At 40.3% G+C, this 22643-nt stretch overlaps 1 protein-coding gene across 9 annotated transcripts in view; it reads left to right on the plus strand.

The window, feature by feature from the left end:
• LOC109916843 (receptor-type tyrosine-protein phosphatase mu) overlaps window positions 1–22643 on the plus strand; it is a 786238-nt gene that overhangs the window by 422929 nt on the left and 340666 nt on the right. For all 9 annotated transcript variants that reach the window (XM_048595836.1, XM_048595838.1, XM_048595837.1 and 6 more), the window contains exon 8: window positions 15945–16253. In XM_048595836.1, coding sequence (XP_048451793.1) covers window positions 15945–16253 — 309 coding nt within the window. The remainder of the gene's footprint in view (window positions 1–15944; window positions 16254–22643) is intronic.

Consider the following 22643-nt stretch of genomic DNA (forward strand, 5'->3'; position numbering starts at 1 on the left):
GGTGGAAATTTAAATTGAATGAGTTAATAAAACAAATAAAAGTCTGTAATTGAAAGCCAACCAACTTCTGAGGAAGGGTCACCAGATTCAAAAAGTTAACTCTGTTTTTTCCTTCATAGATGCTGCCAGACCTGCTGAGCTTTTCCAGCAACTTTGTTATTGTTCCAACCCACTATTGCTGGTTATTCTATAAACCTAGTTGTTTAACCAGTGGCCTTGGCAGAAAATAACTACCACCCTTACCTGGTCTTAAAGTGACCCACAGTAATGTGTGTGAACTGCTCTTAAAGGAAGTTAGAAAGACACAAATGCCAGGTGTGCCAGTGATGCCCACATTGAATGAAAGAATGAAAAAAGAGAAGAGGAATGATGGAAAAAAAGGTAGAGTTTATCTTTCTGAGTTTAGGTGTTTAAACTCTCTAACTGTAGGGTGAAGTATTGCTAGGATAGTGGTGGAAGCAATTTAAGGACCAGAATTAGTAGTATCATCATATGGGCTTGGCATTAACGTGAATTGGTTAGAAAACAATTATTCTGGTAGCAAATTGATGCAAATATCCAAAAGAAGTGCAAGATAACATATTAGTCTTAGTCAGAGATGACCCTAGAATATTTCAATGTGCAATGCAAAGCTCCCCACCATTCTGACTTAATATTCTTCATCCATTCAATTATTCCAGTATCTTCCAAAAATTCAGAGCAATCTCGAGTAATATGACAGTTGACAACTCATGCAACTGTAACTTCTACCACAATGCATGCCCTATCTGTCTGTTATTTACACAGAGAACGTCTAATGGAATCACTGAATCCCTACAGTGCATAAAGAGGCCATTCAGCCCATCAAGTCTGCACTGATCCTCTGAAGATCATCCTACTCAAACCCAACCCCACCCCCACGCTATCCCCTTAACCCTGCGTTTAGCATGATTAACCCAGCTAACCTGTACATCTTTGGACTGTGGGAGCACCCAGGAGAAACCCACGCAGACACAGGGAGAATGTGAAAACTCTGCACATACAGTCGCCCCAAGGCCAGAATCGAACCTGCATCTCCAGTGTTGTGAGGCAGCAGTGGTAACCACTGAGTCTGAGCAGATCTTTCCGAGATCCAATGCCCTATGACAGTCTCCAGATAGTCTGAAGTGTTCTCGCAGCGAACCACGAAAGCCAGCCATAAATTCTTCTCTGCCAAGGGTCTGACTTGCAGCCTGCTTTGATACTTTCTGTGTGCCCACCCCAGTGTGCGCACTCCAGCATGCACACTCCAGCAGGCTCCTCAGAATCCAAATTGATTCTTTGGCACAGATTGAACAGACCTCAGGCAGCGATAGGAAGTTGTATGCTGCTCGTGTACTGCTTTGTGTCATTCTTTGGAACATGCTGATGGAAGATTCACTGAAGAGTCAAAAATTCATCTTGCTGCTTTCTATCAGTTTTACATAAACATGAGGCTGGAGCTATACCAAGTTCCCAAGCAACAATAAATACCATGGCTTTGGCAACACTGACACTATTGGATTGCATTGTCTGCAGGTGATAAGACTCCAGTGAAATATATGTATTATTAAAGGGATATCAGAATAGAATAAACTATGTTTCTGAATAAGAATTAAATGGGAGCTTAGAAATAGCCCTGCTCTGAAATGTACCAGGACCAACCCTGTACATACTGTGGTTATAAAACCAGGGCAGAGATTGGGATTTCTGTGGAAAGTGACTCACCTCCCATCTCCCCAAAGCCTGTCCACCTTCTACAAAGCACACTTCAGGAATGTGATGGAATATTCCCAGCTTCTCTGGATGAGTGCAGTTCAAACAACACTCAAAAAGCTTGACACCATCCAGGATAAGGCTGCCCCATCCATTGCCTTCGGCATACACTCAATTCACCACTGATGCACAATGACAGCAGGGTGTTTGATTCACAGTGCTGTGCACTGTGCAGCAACTCACTAAGCCATTTTCCCAGCCTGTGGCCTCTACTACCAGGGAGGAAAAGGCCAGCAGATGTATGGGAATACTACCACCTCCAATATCTCCTATAAGCCATGTACAATTCTGTCTTGGGACGATATCAACATTCCTCACTGTTGATGGGTCAAAGTCCTGGAACTCCCTCCCTAGCAGCACTGTGTGTGTAATTATTCTCGCCAAACTGAAGTGTTTTAAGAAGGCAGCTCCATGTTTCTTTCTTCAGGGCAATTAGGGATAGGTAATAAATGATGGGTTAGCCAGTGATGTCCAATCCTATGGACGAATAAGAAAATTAACCAGCCTTCATAAACACTTCTCCTCACCCCCACAAACTGACTTCACTGATGCCAAAAAGGTCGGTCTGGATTTTAACTCTTGGGTCAGATGCACAGATTCAGGAGAATTTGACCTTTAGGAAAGGTCAGCTGCTAAGTAACATGTGCATTCGTGAAGCGTGTCCCACTCCTTTCTCCCCACAAAAATGGGAATTGCAGTGTTCAGGATCAAGACTGAAGATTTTTCATCACTTCTATAATTCTTGCCATGATGGAAAGGCTTTCTGTTGTAGCAAAAACCTGTGCCTCTCTGTGTGGTAATGATGTGGCACAGTGGCTCATTGGTTAGCACTGCTGCCTCACAGTGCCAGAGGCTGGGTTTGATTCCACCCTCAGGCAACTGTCTCCCCACATCTGCATGGGCTTCCATCACGTGTCCCCGTTTCCACCCACAGTCCAAAAATGTGCAGGATAAGTGGATTGACCTTGCTAAATTGCCCCAGGGATGCATAGCTTAGGTGGAATAGTCATGGGAAATGCAGGGCTACAGAGATAGAGTAGGGAACTGGGCTTCGGAAGATCGGTATAGACTCGATAGGTTGAATGGCCTGCCTGCACATTTTAGGGATTCTATGAATCATTTTATAAAGATCAAATTAAATGGAATTAGAATATATTTTTCCAAGAACCTTAGAAATTATTCAATCTGCTTTCAACTGTTGACCATGGCGTTTTGAAATCAAGCCAATTGTTACAGAGATCCTTCAAACTGAACTTCCGAAACAGCACTGATTTTGTAATAGAATTTGCAGTGTAAAGTTCCACAAGATTGTGCTGTGAATTGGACCTGAAATGAGAATTGATCCAATGACTCGTTTTAGTCCATGTCCTATTTAATTTTCTTCTGGAAGAAAAAAACACAAAGCTCAATCTATAACTGTACTGATTAAATGTGGAGTGAAACATGCCAGGGGCCAGATGCTAGGCTAAGAGCTCTCTTGCATCATAGCTATCACTGGCAACATCTTAATGCTGAAGCGGGGTTGGGACTGATAGTGAGGATGCCATGAAAAGCGTTATAGGAACCATCAAGTGAACGCTGAATGGTGAACATCAGCTATACACAGGGTCAGTTTTTGTGGGCTTGGCTAATGTTATATTCCCAATAGAATTCTCATACTCTCGATGGTGATAAGACATGCTGGAGCTGTCCTTTTATCGTTTAGTGATACTTGGTTTGTTGCAGCGATTTCATTTTTTTTTAAACTAGCAGGATGGTGAATGCAAAGGGCAGTTGGGAGGCAATTACCTTTTTATTAGATGTTCCAGCAAAGTTAGGATGTAAACTGGCAAAGAGTTGTGTTTCTGACAATGCAGTTGAAATGGCAAAATGGGCTGGGGTTGGCAGCTGTGTCCTGTTTAAGAAGCAGAATTATTATTGGAGCTTGTACTCTTCTACTCCGAAAACTGACACTTTGCATGACCCTGAGTTTTTTACATGGGTCTTTAACGTTGGGCATTTAAAGATGCTTCATTTTACAGACCACTATGGCAGATCACTATGGCAGATAGTTGAATTTGAATTCAATAAGGAAACTGAAATTAAGAGACTAATGATGACCATGAAACCATTGTCAATTGTTCAATTGTTGGAAAAACCCCATTTAGTTCACTAACGTCCTTTGGGGGAGAAAATCTGCTATCCTTACCTGTTCTGGCCTACATGTGACTCCAGACCCACAGCAATGTGGTTGACTTTTAGCTGCCCTCTGGGCAATTATGGATGGGCAATAAATGTTGGCCTAGACCAGAGATACCCACATCTCATGAGTGAAGAAAAAATAACAGAGTGACTACATACTTACTACCATTCATATATTGACCAGTCATATCTGGACAATATCTTTTTCACCTTCTCAATTTCTTCAGACAATTCTGTCAGCAAGAGTGTAATGTTATTCGTAAATCTTTGAGAAAATAATTCCTTTTATATACAAAAAAATTCTTAAGGAATCTAATTGTGAAATTAGGACTTTACTGCAGAGGTAAACCCTTTCAGAGGTGACAATGTCTGATTAAAAAATGAATTCTTTGAATTTTTAATTTTACGGCAATGTTCGGTTCTTATGGAAGTGAACTGCACAACCAAAGCTGCTTCAATCGTGGTGTTTTTGTTCCTTCCTCTGTGTTTCTAAAACTTCTTTCTCTAAGAGTAAATGAAGATAAATAACTGGATGGACAATTGGTTTTCATTGTACAATTGCTTTTTCAAAGCAATTTGTTTGAAACATTCTTAGTAATGAAGTTACAAAGGTCATAGAGATAGCCTGGTAATGAAAATTGTTTATTTTCTTTTGCTTCCAGCAGCCTCTGTTCCTCAGTTTCTTCACCTCTCTTCCTGTCTGAAATTATTAGTGACCTGCATAGGAGGATTCCACGAATTTTAGTTTCTCTCTGGCCCCTCATTCAAACGGTTCATGGTCAGGCCTTTTTTTATTAGGAATTGTGTGTGATGGAATTGATTTTGATCTTGAGCTCGTTTAACAGTCCCACATTTGTTAATTCCAGCAGAAGACATTGCAATGCAATACAAAAGCCAGAAAGTTCTGATAAACACGTGTAAAATACTGGTTTGGCCTCAGTTAAAGTATTGAGTTCAATTCCGGCACCGCTCTTTCGGAAGAACATGAACGATCTAGAGAGGCTGCAGAAGAGATTTTCTGACCAATTCTCAGGTTGAAGGATTCGAGTTGCATAGATAGACAGAGAGAAATTGACTTGTTCATCTTAGAGCAGAGAAGCTTAAGAGCAGTTTTGATATGTGTCCAAATCATGAAAGGTTTAGAGAGATTAAATAGAGAGCCTGTTTCCATTTGCTGAAGGGTTGACAACCAGAGGTTATAGATTTAAAGGTGATCGACTAAATAAGGGAAATTTATTTTGTCTGATGACTAGTTAGCGTTTGGAATGTATTGCCTGGTATAGTGGCAGGGAAACAATTCAACAGGAATTTTCAAAAGGAAATTTGATAAATACTAAAAAATATGATTGATAGGATGTAGGGAAACAGCAGCGAATAACAGTGGTTTGTCCTTCTAAAGAACTGTTACAGACTCTATGGCTGAATGGCCTGATCCTGTGCTGTACAATACGGTTCAATAACAATCAGAAACAAGATCTAGATCAATTCTCTCTTTAGCGCAGGCACACAAAGATTTCTGGTTACAATTGACCAACACAATGCAGACCAGGAGTTGAACTTGGGATCTGCTTCTATATGCCTGGTTTTAAGAGGACAGAGCCTGAGCCACTGTAGGGTTAAATCACTCAGATTATGCAACGTAAATATCATATTACAGAAGGTCATGAAAGTAAAAGTAAATGTTGATCTCAAAAATGTATTTTCATTCAAATTTTTAATCATTTTCCCAAGAAAATAACATCTAAAACTTTGTTTTGAAGAAGGGTCACTGGTCCCGAAACGTTAACTGTGCTTTCTCTCCACAGATGCTGCCAGGCCTGCTGAGTTTTTCCAGCAATTTCTGATTTTGTTTCTCTTTCTGATTTCCAGCATCCATAGTTCTTTCAGTTTTGTTTTTCTAAAACTCTGTGTGGGATGCACTTAATATGACATTAGTTTTAAATTATGTGACAAGATATGATGCTGCATGTCATATAGTAAGAAAGCATGTGTTAGCCTGTGATATTGGCACACCACACCATCATATCATGAGGCAGACTAATGACACAATTATCCAATCTTAATTGTGACTGTACCTAATGGGTAGTTATGCAAAATACTTGGCAGGAAATATTCATTATAAGCCATCACTTCAAAGTACATTCAAGTCGTTGATTATGTATTACCTCCCCTGTTTCTGTTCATCATAATAACACATGCAGTTTATGTCAGTTATCGGTCATTGCATTAACACCAACAAGAAAAGCAGCCCCAGTGCGTTTAAGCTTCCTTCAGCTGCTGCCATTCCATTACTGATGCAAAAAGGAAGACTTGCAAAACATCAAAAGCAGTTCGCCAAATACATTTTAGTTTCAGCTGAGGTGTGATGCCCAACAAATTACCTCTAAGCAGCTGAAATATTTTTAGTATTTTCCTCCAAATTTGAGGTATTTTGTGAAAAATGCTGATCATTTTCTCATTCCTGTGTGAGAACAATTTAAATATGTGTGATGTTTGGTAAGCACCAAATTGATTGTCTAATTGATGCAAACAAAACAATTAACAAGCCATTAACAAACATGTACTTGAGACGACCATGCTGTAGGCTGCATTGGCTGAGGGCAGCAATATCTGAACATTGATGTAGTGCAGTAATAAAGAAGCACTACATTAGGATATGCTTAATGTTGTAAAATTATCTCCATATTAGTTATCTAGTGCTGTGGTTCCTAACTATCTGAGTGCAAATTACAATGTCATGATGCTTCTTTAATCTCCCAGCATTGGCAATGGGCCACCATGATATTGTTGATATTTCTTTATTGAACTATCGCCAGGGTGCAATAAAGGGATGCCTTCTCAAATTCCTTTGGTTAGCAGGCGACTAGTTTCTGATGCTTGGTAGTGTTTTATGATGATAAATTAGGCTTTGATATTCCGGAAAACTCAAATACAATTTCAGAAATGCACGGCTGTATGTATCATGAATGGATTGGATTTCTTTTCTCTGGTAAAAATGACCTAATGGATGTCTTTAAATTCATGAAAGATTTCAATAGAATTAATGCAGAGAGAATGCGGGAAAGAGTCATCAATATAAGAAAGTCACCAGAGAATCCATTTGGGAACTCAGAAGAAACTTCTCTACCCAAAGAGTTCTGATAAAGTGGAACTCAAAAGGATTCATTGAAGCAAATAATGCAGATAGATTTTAAGGGGAAACTGAACAAGTAGTTGGAGGAAAAAGGAATGGAGAGTTGTGATGGTAGATTTAGATAAGCAAAGAAGGGAGAGGTTCCAGTGCAGCATCAGCACTTGTATAGAATGGTTGGGCTGAATGGACTGTTTCTGTGCTTCTTTCAGTGCCTATGTAAATGGGGATCAAAGTCTAGCAGGGCTGTGTGCTTTGGTTCCTTTGCCTTTACGCTGCCAACATCTTGGGGAGATATTTTACACTGGAGCAGAAAAGATACAGACAGTTCAGTTCCAAGGTGACAGGAAGTTTTGTGGAATAAAAATACCAGCATGGATCTCTTCGGCCAAATAGCTTGTTTCTGCACTATAATTCTTTGCAATTTGGTTCATTGCATGTGATTATTGGTTGTCCACAGGGAACTCACCATGAGAACATCATGGACATGGTAAATTAGGGAACTGAATGACCAACATATTCTAGGGACCAACAGGGAGATACCCTAGTTGCTGGAGTAGAGCTGGGAAGAATTTTGAGGAAGGGTTGTTATAAACATGGAATGATCTCCGAGTACAATAGGGATTCTGCAAAGTTGGAAATTGATAAAAGAGGTAATATATGCTAATGTTGACAATGTCCCCAAAACTATTCATAATAATAAGTCAAGTGGTAGAATCTATTCTGAAGGAAAAGCTGGACGAGAACTTGCTTCAGAGTAAATCCGCAATGGTTAGCAACTAGTTGTTACACTATTTGTGAATGAGTACCATCATCAGGGTTTATATTGCTGGATGGATAGTTCAGAAAGCAAACTAATGATCAAGGGATTCAAGTTCAAATCCCACAGATTTCTTGCTGTGAAATTTAAGTTGAGTGAACAAAAGAAAAATCTAGAATAAAAACGAGTGTCAATAATTGTGACCATGAAACTATTGAATTGTTCTAAAGCCTGTCTGGTTGACTGTTGCCTGCTGTCATTTCCTGGTCTGGTCTATATGTTCCAGGCATGGACATGATTGGCTGAAGGGCCTCTTTCCATTGTGTAAAAACTCTATGACTTCATTTTGACCCGGCGACACTGAGGGAACGGTGATGTATTTCCAAGTCAGGATGGTGAGTCTTTTGGAGATGAAATGGTGGTATCCGATTGTATTCTGCTGCGCTTGTCCTTCTAGATGCTACTGATCATCATTTTGGAAGGTGCTGTCTAAGGAGCCTTGTTGAATTTCTGCAGTGCATCTTGTAGGTAGTACATGTTGCTGCTACTGAACAGTGGTGTAGGGAGTAGATGTTTATGGATTCAGAGATAGTAGGAACTGCTGATGCTGGAGAATCTGAGATAACAAGGTGTAGGGTTGGATGAACACAGCAGGCCAAGCAGCATCAGAGGAGCAGAAAAGCTGACATTTCTGGATCCTTCTTCTAGGATCCAGACCCAAAACATCAGCTTTCCTGATCCTCTTATGCTGCTTGGCCTGCTGTGTTCATCCAGCTCTACACCTTGTTATCGCAGATGTTTATGGATGTTGTGCTGTTCAAATGAGCTGCCTTTGGCCTGTATGGTGTCATACTTTGAGTGTTATTGGAGCTGCACTCATCCAGGCAACTGGGGAGTATTCCATCACCCTCCTGACTAGTACTTTGTAGATGGTGGACTGGTATCGGGAGGATGAACATTGAATTACTCAAAGCAGAATTCCTAGCCTCTGATCTGCTCTTGTAGCCACAGTATTTATATGGCTACTTCAGTTCAGTTTCTGGTTAATGGTAACTCCCAGAATGTTGATAGTGAGGGATTTATTAATGGTAAGAGTAATGGTACTGTCAAGGGGTGATGGTTAAACTCTCTCTTGTCGGTGATGGTGTTTATCTAGCACTTGCGTGGCATGAATATTTCTTGCCATTTTTCAGCCCAAGCCTGGATATTGTCAAAGTCTTGCTGCATTCCAGAACAGACTGCTTCAGTATGTGAAGACTCATGAGTGATACTGAATGTTGTGCATTAATCACGAACATCCCCACTTCTGATATTATGGTAGAGGAGAGGTCATTGATGAAGCAACTGAAGATGGTTGGCTCTAGGACCCAACCCTGAGGACCTCCTATAGACAGTCCGGGAGCTCAGATGATTGACCTTGACTAACCACAGCCATCTTCTTTTGTGCTAGGTAAAACTCCAACTAACAGAGAGCTTTCCCTTCGCTACCTTTGATTTGAGTTTTTGACAGTTAGTCAAATGCAGCCTTGATGTCAAGGGCTGTCATTCTCACCTCACCTCTGGAATTCAATTACTTTGTCCATGTTTGAACCAAGGCTGTAATACATTGGAGAGAGTGTAGAAGTGATTTACAAGGATGGTTCCAGGAATGATCACATTCAGTTGTGAGGATAGATTGAAGAATTTGGCGCTGTTCTCCTTGGAGAGAAGAAGGCTGAGAGTAGATTTAATAGATGTTTTCAAATTCAGAGCCGCTGATCAGTGTAGCTAAGGGGAAACTGTTCCTAATCTTAATAAAGAAGAAAACAAGACAGCCTAGATTTAAAGTGATGTGCAAATGGGGAAAATGACTAACGCCTTGAATGCCACATTTGAGAATCTGGGAATTTCTCTCTTAGCCTGTTGCTGCAATACCATGTCCATGTTGATATGTCCATCCTGAGCCTCCTCCAGTGTCACAATGAGACCAGCAGGAAACTGGAGGAGCAGCACCTCATATTCCGCCTTGGGAGCCTACAACCTAATGGTCTCAGTGTGGACTTTATCAGTTTCAAAATCTCCCCATCCCCGGCCTCATCCCAAGACTAATCCTCCCTCTAATCCCCGCATCCTTGACCTGACACAACCTGCCCATCTTCTCTCCCACTTATCCGCTCCTCCCACCTCACTGACCAATCCCCACCACTGACTACCTGCACTCACCTATCACCATCCCACCTACCTTCCCCAGCCCCACCGCTCCTCTCTCTATTTATTTCAGAACTCTCTTCCTCCTCCCCCATTTCTGAAGAAGGATCCCAACCTGAAACTTCAGCTTTCCTGCTCCTCTGATGCTGCCTGGCCTGCTGTGTTCCTCCAGCTCCACACTGTGTTATCTCTGACCCCAGGGTTGGCAGTTCTTAGTATCTGTGAATGAGTTTCTACGGCATTCTCTGTTTTAGATTTCTGCATCATTTAGCCTTTATTAAGCTGGACATCCTGCTAACTGCACATATACCTGGTCCCCTTGTTGATGGTTTGGCCAGACAGCACCATGATTTCTACTGACCTAGTTTTGACAGTAGATACACAGTCAGTGTTAAGCTTACATGCTGACTGCCTCAATTGGACCAGATGCAGGGTAATTGCTGATTGTAGTCCCAGTGCCCGATATCAGGTCTAATCACATATTTTCCCTGATTATAGATGAGAGTTCTTCAGGTTAACCCACACTTCCTTCCCTCCTTAATAGCAGCCATCTGGTCCGTTTTATGTTTTCCTCTAGAAAGTAGTATGAGACATTCTTAATATCGGAAATGAATACATCTCTTATTGCTTTATAGCTAGCTTGTTTCTGTGCTATCTTATTATGTCATCATAGCACCACACTGTTGGGTAGATATATCTTTATATTTACATTCTGTACCTCCTAAAATAAAACCTGGGGCACTTGTCTACCTTTTATTTATTCTCTGTTTGGCAGCTTGGAAACTGCTGTTTCACATCGACTGGCATTCATAATGGAAATTATTGTACAAAGTGGGCTTGCTGTGTGGACTCTGCACTGCCTTCCACAAACTACACAATGAATAGAACAGTGCCAAGATTATCTGGGAGTGCTACATGCTTACAAATGGGATTGGTGTCATGCTGTGTTGACAAATTGGAATTTTATTTATAACCATCAAACACCTCTAACTCAGCTGGTACTGCCTCAGATTTGATCATCAGAATGACAGACTTGTTAGTCCACCTATTGGGTTTGTCATCATGCCATGCACTGCATGGCAAACATGTCTGACAGGTGCCGGATGGTATGTCAAAAGACAGCTGAGGCCTGCACACATTGGAAATGGTGTTCTGATTAGTACCTTTCATTTGTGCCTCTGGAGCCTGCCTTCAAGTCTCTCTGGACCACCTTATGCAAGTTGAATTTGAGATGTCCCAGCCAAGGTCCTAAAGAGCCTGAGGCCATAACCTCAAGCTGCCTGCTAATTGGCACCAAGTTGACAATATCACTTAGAAAAATCAAACAACTGGCTGCCAAGACACATTTTTCTGGGGAGTCACAGAGCACATGTCAGACCTGCCTCTGGCTGTGCTACATTTGACCCAGGAGTGTGAATACTAACACTGGTTGAAAATTTGATCCAATCCCTTTGCTAAAATGCCTGACTATGATGAGTATCAGGAAGGGAATACAGTTGCTGTGTGCTTCATGGCAGATCTCCTCTGCTGTCAACCAGGAAAGCAATTTGCTTTGCTTTTCTTTCTGCATTTCATAATGCTGTGGCTGATTATTTAAGGCAGACAAAGTATATGGGAAGAGGTTAGTCATCTTGTCGTTGCTTCTCATTGCTCCAGGCAATTGGACAGTCACAGGTATTGGATACTACACATTATAATTAAGTTTGCGCTATGTCAAGGTGAATAAATGAGCTTGTTTATTCATTTTAACACACCACAATTTCTCAAGTATTTGAGACAGTCATGCTTTCTTTCTAAATATAACAGTGCAGGAAAGGCAGGTTAACGTGATTGAAAGGAAATATTACTCTGAATGATTAACGTTCAACCTAAGCTCCAGCAAACAATTAAAAACGTAAGTTTTAGGGACACTATGTCCAGATCCCTGTAAATGACACATCTTTCTCTCATTCCCTTCTGTCTCCAGGACACTGAATACTTCTTGACCCCATTTGTTTTGCACGTTCTGTCAAAGTCTCTACAATGCTGCTTCTCATTTGGGTGAAAATAAATCAGTTGACTTCACTTCTTATTCTTAATTTATGGTGATCTTTGGTGTTTGAACCCAGTGAAAAACACACCAACACTAAACTTGCTAATCTGTTTCCTAGTCTTGAAAAGTTCACTGAGGTCACCGACATATTTCATCCTTTCTAAAGAGACCAATTCATTTCTTTTTGACTTACCTTTGTTACGTTCCAGATGCTCACCATTACTTCCCTCTCAGAGGCAATGACACTGCTTTCAGTGATCAGAAGACTGTTGATGAGGAGAGGGTATTAAATGAATAATGTAATGCTGCCGGAGCACCCACTGGATATTTGTTCATGTTGTTCATTACTAACAAGACCAAAATTTATTGCCCATCGTTGATTGCCCTTCAAAAGGTCGTGTTGAGCCTTCTAGTGCAGATACAACAAAAGAATCAAGATATATTTACAAGGCAGAGTAGTACGTGCCTTGGAGAGGGATTTGGAGGAGGTGTAATTCCCAAGTATCTATTGCCCATGTTCTACAGAGGGTGGAACAGGTTTGCATGATACTGTCAAAGGAGATTAGCTGATATTTCTGCTGCCACCATGTAAATCCTTATCATGGTAAAGGAAGTTCCTATCAAGTGGGCAGCTTGATCTTGGATGGTATCACAATACTTGAGTGGTTGGCATCAGCCCATTTTTTTCCCTCCTTCAGCAATTATAAAATATTCAAATGTAAATCACCATTAAACATTCAGATACACAGCAAGAAATGCCACTTGTGTTGAATGTCGCCAATGCAAGCTTGTTTACTGGTTCAATCAAACTATTTATAGCAAACACAAAATTGGTATACATCAATTAAAATTGATTTTGAAAAAAAAAGTTGTAAAAATCTAAATGGAACTAACTCTCAAATTATATTTCGTCAGCAGCATAATTATTTAGACAATTGATATCACAGAAGTGATTCATGTTTTAATGAGCTCCGATATAAATCAAGTGACATTTCTTACATAACTGTTGCGAATTGTACAAACAGCCATGAAAGCTTTCTCGATATGAAGCAAATGTCTTTTCTTTGGATTGTTTTTTTGGGAATAACGGTGTTCAAATGGTTTCTCTTGAGAGGAAGAGCACTCTCTCCAAACCACGCATTGAATGTACTTGAGAAACTGGCGACAAACTATTGCTAGTTTTCAGCATGTATACGTCAACTGAAAATGCCCCATACCTCTGTTTCATGATGTTGGTCCAGAATAGCTCCCTCTGTCCTACAGACAAAAAGTTATGTCTCCTTGGCAAGGCCATGATTTGTTCTTCTTTGGGCAAATGATCATATGTAGTAATAAACCTGACAAAGTGCTCAAAAGAACAACTCAACTATCTGCAATCCTTATTTTCATGACTAATACCTCACTGATTTGATTCGCTGTCTAAACGTAATTATCTTTATCCCAACAAATGAGCGTAATCTAAAACACTTCAGTAATTGACTTGTGGCCATGTTGCTCTGAATTAATTTACAGCCTTTTTTTTCATTTCCCTGCAGATATATTTAATCAGCCAGGTCAATTAAAACGCAAAATACATTTGTACAAAAGGCTCGTACATGCTTGAGTAACACTGAGCATTGATCAAGACCATTTAGTTGATATATTCCCCTCACAAATATGTTTTTGATGCATGATCTATTGTAAATGATTACTATCTGTCATTGTCACAGCAAAGAAATGTTTTGGACACCCTGCAGCTAACTATCTCAAAATACAACAAGGTTAAGATGTTTAAATTCATTCCTACGTGTATTCCTTTTCACCTTGGTTATGCAGTTGTCAGGAAAATGCTGAATTAACTTGCATCTTTTTTTTAGACTGATCTTTCATTTTTGTATGAACAGATTTGTAGTTTTAAAATAAATTTCACATCTACCACATGATGAAACAAACAATAAATCTGAAATATAAAAGCATAAAATAACATAATACTTTATTATTATCCAGTCCTGATCTGTCTTGCTCAGGAAGTGTGGAAGGCATTGTTTGATCAGGATGTTGGCTTTTGACAGAAATATAATTGAATATTAGATGGCATTCACTGGATTGAAGTTCACACAAAACCCAATAAGACTCCACCGCACAACCCTGAACTACAAACAACCAAAATGTTGTCCACTGTAACCTAGTTATTTGTCATCATTCATCAAACATCCTCACAATGACAACTTCAGTGCTCCAAGTGAACGTATTGTCTTAACCATGAGTGGGTTGTTCCTGGTTTATGTATTGTAACAGCTGGCGAAAAATAGACAGATTGAGTCACATCTGATCAAGCAATGGGGTGGCACAGTGGCTCAGTGGTGAGCACTGCTGCCTCACAGCATCGGGGACCCGGGTTTGATTCCACCCTCGGGTGACTGTCTGTGTGGAGTTTGCACATTCTCCCTGTGTCTGCATGGGTTTCCTCCAGTTTCTTCCCACAGTCCAAAGATGTGCAGGTTAGGTGAATTGGCTGTGCTAAATTGCCTGTAGTGTGTTCAGGGATGTGCAGATTAGGAGGAAGGGTCTGGGTGGGATTCTCTGAGGTTCGCTGTGGGTTTGTTGGGCCGAAGGGCCTGTTTCCACACTGTAGGGATTCTATGATACAATGTGATCTTGCTTTCTGGTTGCTGGATTGGTTATGTTGGCTAGCTTGTAGGGTACATATTTGTTGGTCTGACGAGCTCCCAATAAAGATCAAGATTATATTTCTCCACTTGTGGGAATTAGAGTAAAAACACAAAAGTGTGAGCAAGTCAATATTTAAAATTGCCCTGTCCAAAGGTGTTTATTTAAAATAATAAATTCAAAATGTTGTGCTTAAGCCTGTTTCCAGAGGCTCCGATTTAATATACTTATAATTTCCTCCCAATGTTTGATAGTTTTATTCACTTCCTGAGATTCAGTTCTAAGAATGCTAGTTGTTATTCCACCATTACATTATCAAAGTGCCTATTATTTGTGTGTGAAGCTTGATAGTGAGTGTTGGGGAATTGTCAATTATGGCAGCATCTCAACCATGGAAGATCTATTTCCAACTTCCACACATACAGTTCCAACAGGCTTGGTATGGATCATAAATGATGGATGATAGCTCCCTCTCTAGACAAAGGCACCATAAAGCCGTGTATATGGTCTATACTGCTGCCTTGTTTGAGGTCAGAAAAGTTAGCACAAACCAGGGACTAAATCTTCTATCCAATGAGAATAAGAATAAATCAGTAGCATTATTAAGCAAACTACTGGCAGGAGTGACACCTTGTATTTTCCGTGATTTCTTAAGTCCTCACTTTGCTACACATACTGTATTCATAGAATGCCTAAAGTGTGGAAGCAGGTCATTTGGCCCATTGAATCCACACTGACCTTCGAAAGAGCATCCTACCCCTTACCCTATCATCCTGCATTTCCCATGGCCGATCTATCCAGCCTGCATACTATGGACAATTTTGCATAACCAATCCACCTAGCCTGCACATATTTGGGAAGGTTCAGGGAGAACGTGCAAGCTCCACACAGACAGTTACCCAAGGGTAGAATCAAACCCAGGTCCCTGGCGCTGTGAGGGAGCAGTGCTAACCACTGAGCCATCGTGCCACATTTGACTAAGTGTAGCTTAAGAGGCATGGTGATTATTTATCAAATAACATTGGTCTATGAATGTTTAAATGTTGGCAATTTGATTATAGTTGTACAGGTTAGACAATTAGTTCTTTCTTGCAAAACAGATGGGATATTTTCCTCTTGCTCTCTGTTGAACAGAATGACAAAATGCTCCTTAGCACAGATTTACAGAGGAAATCATTCCCCAAGGATGGATAATCTGTATGGATGACAAGTATTTTCGTTTGTTTCAACAGATCCCATGCATGGGCCGAGGAATATAGAAGTTGTGAAGATCAAGTCCAGACAAATTACAATCCGCTGGGAGCCTTTCGGCTACAATGTGACCCGCTGCCACAGCTTTAACCTTACTGCTCAATACCGGTATGCAGTGGGAGGTCAAGAGCATGTGGGTGAAGAAGTCTGCCAGGACACAGGACACATTCAACCGCAATATACCCTGCATGGTCTGCCACCTTACACTAATGTAAGTGTGAAACTGGTCCTAATGAACTCAGAAGGAAGAAAGGAAAGTGATGAGCTTGTGATCCAGACAGATGAAGACGGTAAGCAATTAATACTATCTGTTTATTTTTGTAAGTTTCAGAATCAAATGCCTTGGACAGCAATGGCATCTCAAAGTGTACAAATCAAAGATTTGAGAGTCAGAAAAAGATTGAGGAAATAAGGAAATTTAGTTGCATCGATAAGTCCGAACTACTTTCCTAGAGAATTGTTGGATGAGCGTATGGGCATAGAATTAGGAGCAATAGGACGCCCCTCAGCCCTTCAAACGTGCTCCACCATTCAATAAGATCATGGGTGATCTGATTAATCCACACTCCTGCATACTCCCCCGACAATCTTTCACATCCTTGCTTATCAACCATCTGTCTACCTCAGTATTAAAAATATTCAAGGACTCTGCTTGCATTGCCTTTTGAGGGAAAGGATTCCAAAGTCTCATGATTCTCTGTAAGAAAAGGCTCTTAGTCTTAAATGGGCAACCATTATTTTGCAAAAAATAATCCCTAATTCTAGTTTATCCTTTCTACATCCACTGTGTTAAAACCCTCAATAACACACATGTTACAATCAAGTCACTTTTTATTCTTCTAAACTCCAGCAGATATGTGCTGTGCCTGGTCGACATTTCCTCAAGATCCATTCCACGTATTAGTCCAGTAAACCTTCTCTGAACAGCTTCCAATGCATCTACATCCTTCATTAAATAAAGTGGACAATTCCACGTACACTGCACTAGATGTTTTCTCATCAATGCACTGTATAACTGAATCAGAACCTCCCTACTTTTGTTTCCAATTTGTCTCGCAATAAATGACAGCATTCTATGAACTTTCCTACTTAATTGCTGTACCTACATAGTAACCTTTTGAATCCATGCACAAGGACACCCAGATTCCTGTGCATCCCAGAGGAAATTTATTGAAGGTATTTAATGGAGAGGCGGGGAGGTGGTGGTTTGGACAAAATAAACTTTTAAAAAATTTCAATTGGCGGGAGGACAAGAAAAGGACAACAAGAGGTGAAACATTTTCACAGGGTAATTAGGATCTGGAACTCACTGCCTGACAGCATAGGAGAAGCATTTAGGGAGAGTTTAGATTATTATTTAAAAGGAAGAACGTGTGGGCTAAGGGGAAAATGCAGGAGAGTGGCACTAGGTAAATTGCTCCTTCAGATAGAAGACACACAGACAACTGGCTGAATTGACTCATTCTGTGCGATAACAATTCTATACTTCTACATAATGTTAAATTTTAATCCTTCATGTGAAGTAACTTATTCTTCAATGTCCTGAATCTCATTGCCTTCAATCTTAAATAACCATCCTAAGCATATGGCAAAGTCCTTTGAGGGCAAATGAGAATTTGCCGGAAGCTAATGTTCCTAGCATTTATAATCTCCTCCATGTTCTCAGGTGGACCAGACTTCACATTCCTCAATGACTTGAATCTTTGGCAGAATCTGTGTGCAACATAGACATTGGCACACTGACTAATTGGCTAATTGGACCTGTTTCTCTGTTTTACATTCTAGCCCAGTTTTCACTGAGTAGGAACGACTCAGGAGCTGAATAAAAATGACAATCAGGACTCAACTCCTGGATTCATGCTTCCAATTCAGCTTCTGGCTATTTTTGCAGGATAAGAATAAGGGTAGTTCACATGCTGCAGTATAGCACTTCCATCTTTGCATTATGAAGGGGGCAGTTTAAAACCCCCTCAATGCCTCACCCTAATTTTAGAGGAGATGATCTCTTTCAGTAAGTAGACATGGTTAGCAACCTCTCAAAGGACATGAAAACCTTAGGGGATTCCCATTTCCAATGGGAACAAAGGGGAGTATTGTTTGTAAAGTTCTTTCATTGGCAGACTTTAAAATATAAAGAATATAAAATGATTGTTTTTTTGTTTCAGTGGATAGGTGCTGTATTTTAAATTAGATATGTTTTTGCTACAATCATTGGATCTCAAGTGTAATAATCTACAGTGATTTAACTGCCTTGTTAAAATAAAAACAAATCAACACCTCAGTTAGAGAAAAAAAGTTTCTAGACTATTTTAATTGACAAAAAAGGTGGTGTAGACTTTAAAAAAAGTCATTTTTACAATTTCAATAGGTTTCATTGTCTTTTGTTATGACAGCTAATCATTATGAATGCTTGGCTGAATTTCAAAAGCTCCAGAACGGCTTATCCCAGCAGGGAGCTGCATAGCCATGTGCATGACATTTTTAAAAGGTCATTAAGAGATTAATTTTCTTAATTATGGTCTTTGTTTGTTTGTCAACTATTTGATCATTTGTGAGGATTTGATTTATTTTATAATGACTTTTTTTGAAGGGGGGTGTTTTGATCTGAATTAAAATAAATTGGTAGAAGTTGATCATTTCAAAGATATCCTGAGGCTTGCCCACTGCTGATACTGGTAGGTGGGTACGGAATATACGGAGAGCATAATGAAGGCATTGGGAACATGAGGGAGAATGAGAAGATACAGGGGAAATGAGGGGGCATAGAGGAGTTTTAAGCTATCGGAGAGTATGTAGAAATTATGGAGAGTGCATCAGGAATTCAATGGGTATGGAGGGGCTAGGAGTGTGTGGGTGCAAGGTTAATTTGCTAAATCATATGATCAGATGTAGTACAAGTTTAATTTCATGGAGAATTGGTGAATATATGCAAGGACAGCAGCGGCAATGCCTTGATTTGCTCTTTAGCATCCTATGTTAACATGGAGAAAGGAATTAATTAGGGTTCACAGATTCAATTAGTCTCAGCTCACATAGGAATAATGGTCACCATTAGGAAAATTGATCACACCACAACAAATATTAAATTTGATCAGAAGGAACTGAAGAAATGGTAGAAGAAGTTGCGAAGACAAGATAATCATGTGACTGACTAACCAGTGTCAGTAGCTACCAGCTTCGGTCAGTGCCTTTGGGAATTAGGCAGAAACTAAATGGAGGGCAATATGTAAACAAGAGAGGAAAACTGAGGATAGTTACCTAACAAACACAAGTCCTAATCTGTGTGTAAAATCTGTGCAACTTGTAAAGCCAATAGCCTATAAATACACAACATTAACACTCTCGTATTGTTTAGTTGTCTTATCATTCACGATACTTCATACAATGTGACTGTACTAAGCAGGATTTAGGATCATTTCATGGGTCTCTCGAGGTTTCATATATTGCAGGAGATATTTTTGTTGACAATTTGAAAGGTAAATTAAAATGTAATTCTGGAGCATGTTCTTCAGCTGGTGCAAAGATTTTGAATTTTATTTTTACTTCTGTATAAACAATTTGTACCCAGAGTGTCTCAGCCTGCAGTATATCAGGGTAGACATGTCAGGATAGCAGTATATCCCACAAAAGGCAGCCTGCACTCCTGCTCCTAATAATCATCTGTTTGTTATTAGCTGTACTGACCCATGGCAGCAGGGGGCATTGCATTCATATCAGCTTTATGGGTCCAATTTGACAGCAACTGTTCCATTATGTTTGTGCATTGTTATTATTGAATGAATGTCACAACTGTGACTATAATGTTTCTTTCTAAATAAAATTCTAGCCTGTTCAGAAATGCAGGCAGTTTTTGAGGTGAAATAGAGATATGGTGGAAACGGACTCAACAGTAACTTTCAAAAGAAAGTCGGGAAGATGCTTGAAAATTACAAGAAATAATTAATGCATATCAATTTTGGGAAACCAGGCAAGAAAGGGCAGTGGGATTAATTGAATAATTTAAAGAACTGGCACAGATACAGTCAGCCAAATGGCCTCCTTCTGTGCTGTTTAATTCAAGGGTAAGACTTGAGTGTTGCTGAATAAAGACACCTTTAGTCAAAGTTTTTCATCTTGCACTCAACAATACAAATTCAAGAGGAAAACTTACATTTGTACTGCATGAGATGAGGCTGCTGACTGGATGGCACGTTGGGTCTCATTGGTAGATATAAACCCACAGAGCCCAGACATATTAGGAAAGGTCTGGAGGGATATGGGCCAAATGCAGGGAAGTGGGACTAGTTTAGTTTGTGAACATGGTCGGCATGAACTAGTTGGACCGAAAGGTCTGTTTCCATGCTCTATGACTCCATATGAAATACAGAAAGAAACACTGAAGGCATCAATTGTATGCATGGGGGGAAGAGACTATTATTTTAGAGGACATGTCAGAAATTCAGTCAAAATTTCAAGGTATTGAAAAGCCATTTCATTGAGAATCTAAAGCACTGGGGTAGAACCAATAAGCTCATTCCTCTCTCGGGGGGAAAAGTCTGACACAGTCTATCTGTTCATGTAGGGAATTTGATGTTTCTATCCTCAGATTGAACTTATAAAGAACACTAACTTAAATGTAACTCCCGACCTGGCCACAGCCCTGGAACCCCAGGTTACACCACTTGCACAATTTGCAAAAACGGTTCACCTCAGCAAATGGACTTCTGCTGATCCTGTGAAGTAGGGACTGCTCTCTGCCTGTTAATTGTTCCTTTAGGAGGGCAGAGTCTCCAACACAACACACCATTCTGCCTCCTGTGACATAAGTCTTGGATGTGGCAACACTGGGTCCTGTTCCTTTCCATGGTAAGACCCAATATCTTGACCAGGAGTATGTTTGGCAGGTCACAGAGTTGAGGGGGTGGTTCGGATCCCCCCCCGTTTGAAGGAGCTGACCGATACTGCTGATTAATTTCCAAAATTTATGCTGTCAATCCAGGAATCTTTCCTGAAAGTCGCCTTAAATTGACTTCTGCAGAAAAGCACTTAATGAGTCAGCTGTTTTTGGCCCTCAGCTAATACTCAGCCTTTGCTATTCATTGATGTTTTGACAGCTTTCTTTGTGAGGTTTAATATAATGGTCGGGATGAAAATCATATTTGTACAATTTTCTCATCATCAGCTACTTTTTCTGATGCTCTGCACTAGCCAGCCTGTCCCTGTGCACTTCCCTCTGGAGATGGTCTAATTATTGTGTTACTCCCAGAGGATTCTGTTTTACGTCTCATAATTCAATGATTACAGGCTTTCTATATATATTTGCAGCTAAGGGCCATTTGCCTTGATGTTACCTTGACCATTACTTCCGTCTATGCAATCTCCACAACCCATTGCTTTTCACCCAGAACTCATGCAGACCACTAACTCCCAGGGCATTAGCCTCAGCTCGAGATTATCAGTTCAGAGACATTACCACGATGCCACAAATTATCTGTTGGGACGCTAAACGTCTGGCTCAAGGTCTTATAAACTATCAGTCATCTCCTCCCATTTCCCTCACTCAGGAGAATTGAAACTTAAAACAAATATTTCAACTTGAACAATTCTTTGCAGGCTGAGGATGACAGCTTTTAGCAGTAGCTCCTTTCTGCTGTGAGCTTTCACCAGTTGCGTTTACATTGAATCATAGTGATTCAGCACAGAAGGAGACATTGTTGGGCCCATTGTGCTTTTGCCGGCTCCTCCATACAGCTTTCCAACTTGGTTCGCTCCTCACTTTTTTCCCACAGTACTGAAAGGTTGCTCCCTTCAAGTACTTATCTCGTTCCCCCTTGAACTTGACCCATGATCCTGTTTCCACAGCCGTTGAAGCAGCGTATTCCAGATCACAACAACTTTCCATGTAGGAAGTATTTCTCCATGTTACCTCTGGTGTATTGTTCCTCACTGTAACTCTGACAAAAAATTCTACCACTGAGAACAGTTTCTCTTTCTTCGCTTCATCAAAATTATCCATGATTTTGAACTTATCCATCAAATCTCTTAATCTTCAGGGAGAATGCAGCTCCTTCCATCTTCAACTCATCTTGTTTGGATCATTAGTCCGTAGGATGGGATGGAATTAGGCTACTCAGCCCATCAAGCCAGCTTCACTATTCAATGAGATCATGGCTGACCTGATAATTCTCAACTCTTGTCTTTTCCAATTACTCTTGATTCCCTTATTGACTAAAAACCTGCTGATCTCAGCCTTGAATATACCTAAATACCCAGCCTTGACTGAGCTCTGCTGTAACAGGTTCACAACCCTCTGAGAGAATAAATTCCTTCTTATCTCTGTCTTATTCTGAGATTATGCATTCTGTTCCTTGACTTTCCCACAAAGGGAAACAACATTTCCACACCTGCCCCGTTGAGTCCCCTAAGAATCTTGTGTGTTTAAATAAGATTGTCTCTCATTCAATGAAACTGTAAAGTAGTACAGGTTCAATCTGCCCAATCATTCTTCATAAGACAGTCCGTCCATACACGTTATCAGCCGAGTGAACCTTCTCTGGGTTGCCTCAAATGCTGATAAATATTTCCTTAGATAAGAGCCAAAAAGGGTTCGCAGTTTTCTAGCTGTGGTTTGATTAGTGGCTTGCGTAGTTTTAGTAAAACTTCCCTACTTTTATTCACAATCCCTTTAAAATGAAGGCCAA

Source organism: Rhincodon typus, chromosome 4, assembly GCF_021869965.1.
Source record: "Rhincodon typus isolate 14 chromosome 4, sRhiTyp1.1, whole genome shotgun sequence".
Taxonomy (NCBI): domain Eukaryota; kingdom Metazoa; phylum Chordata; class Chondrichthyes; order Orectolobiformes; family Rhincodontidae; genus Rhincodon; species Rhincodon typus.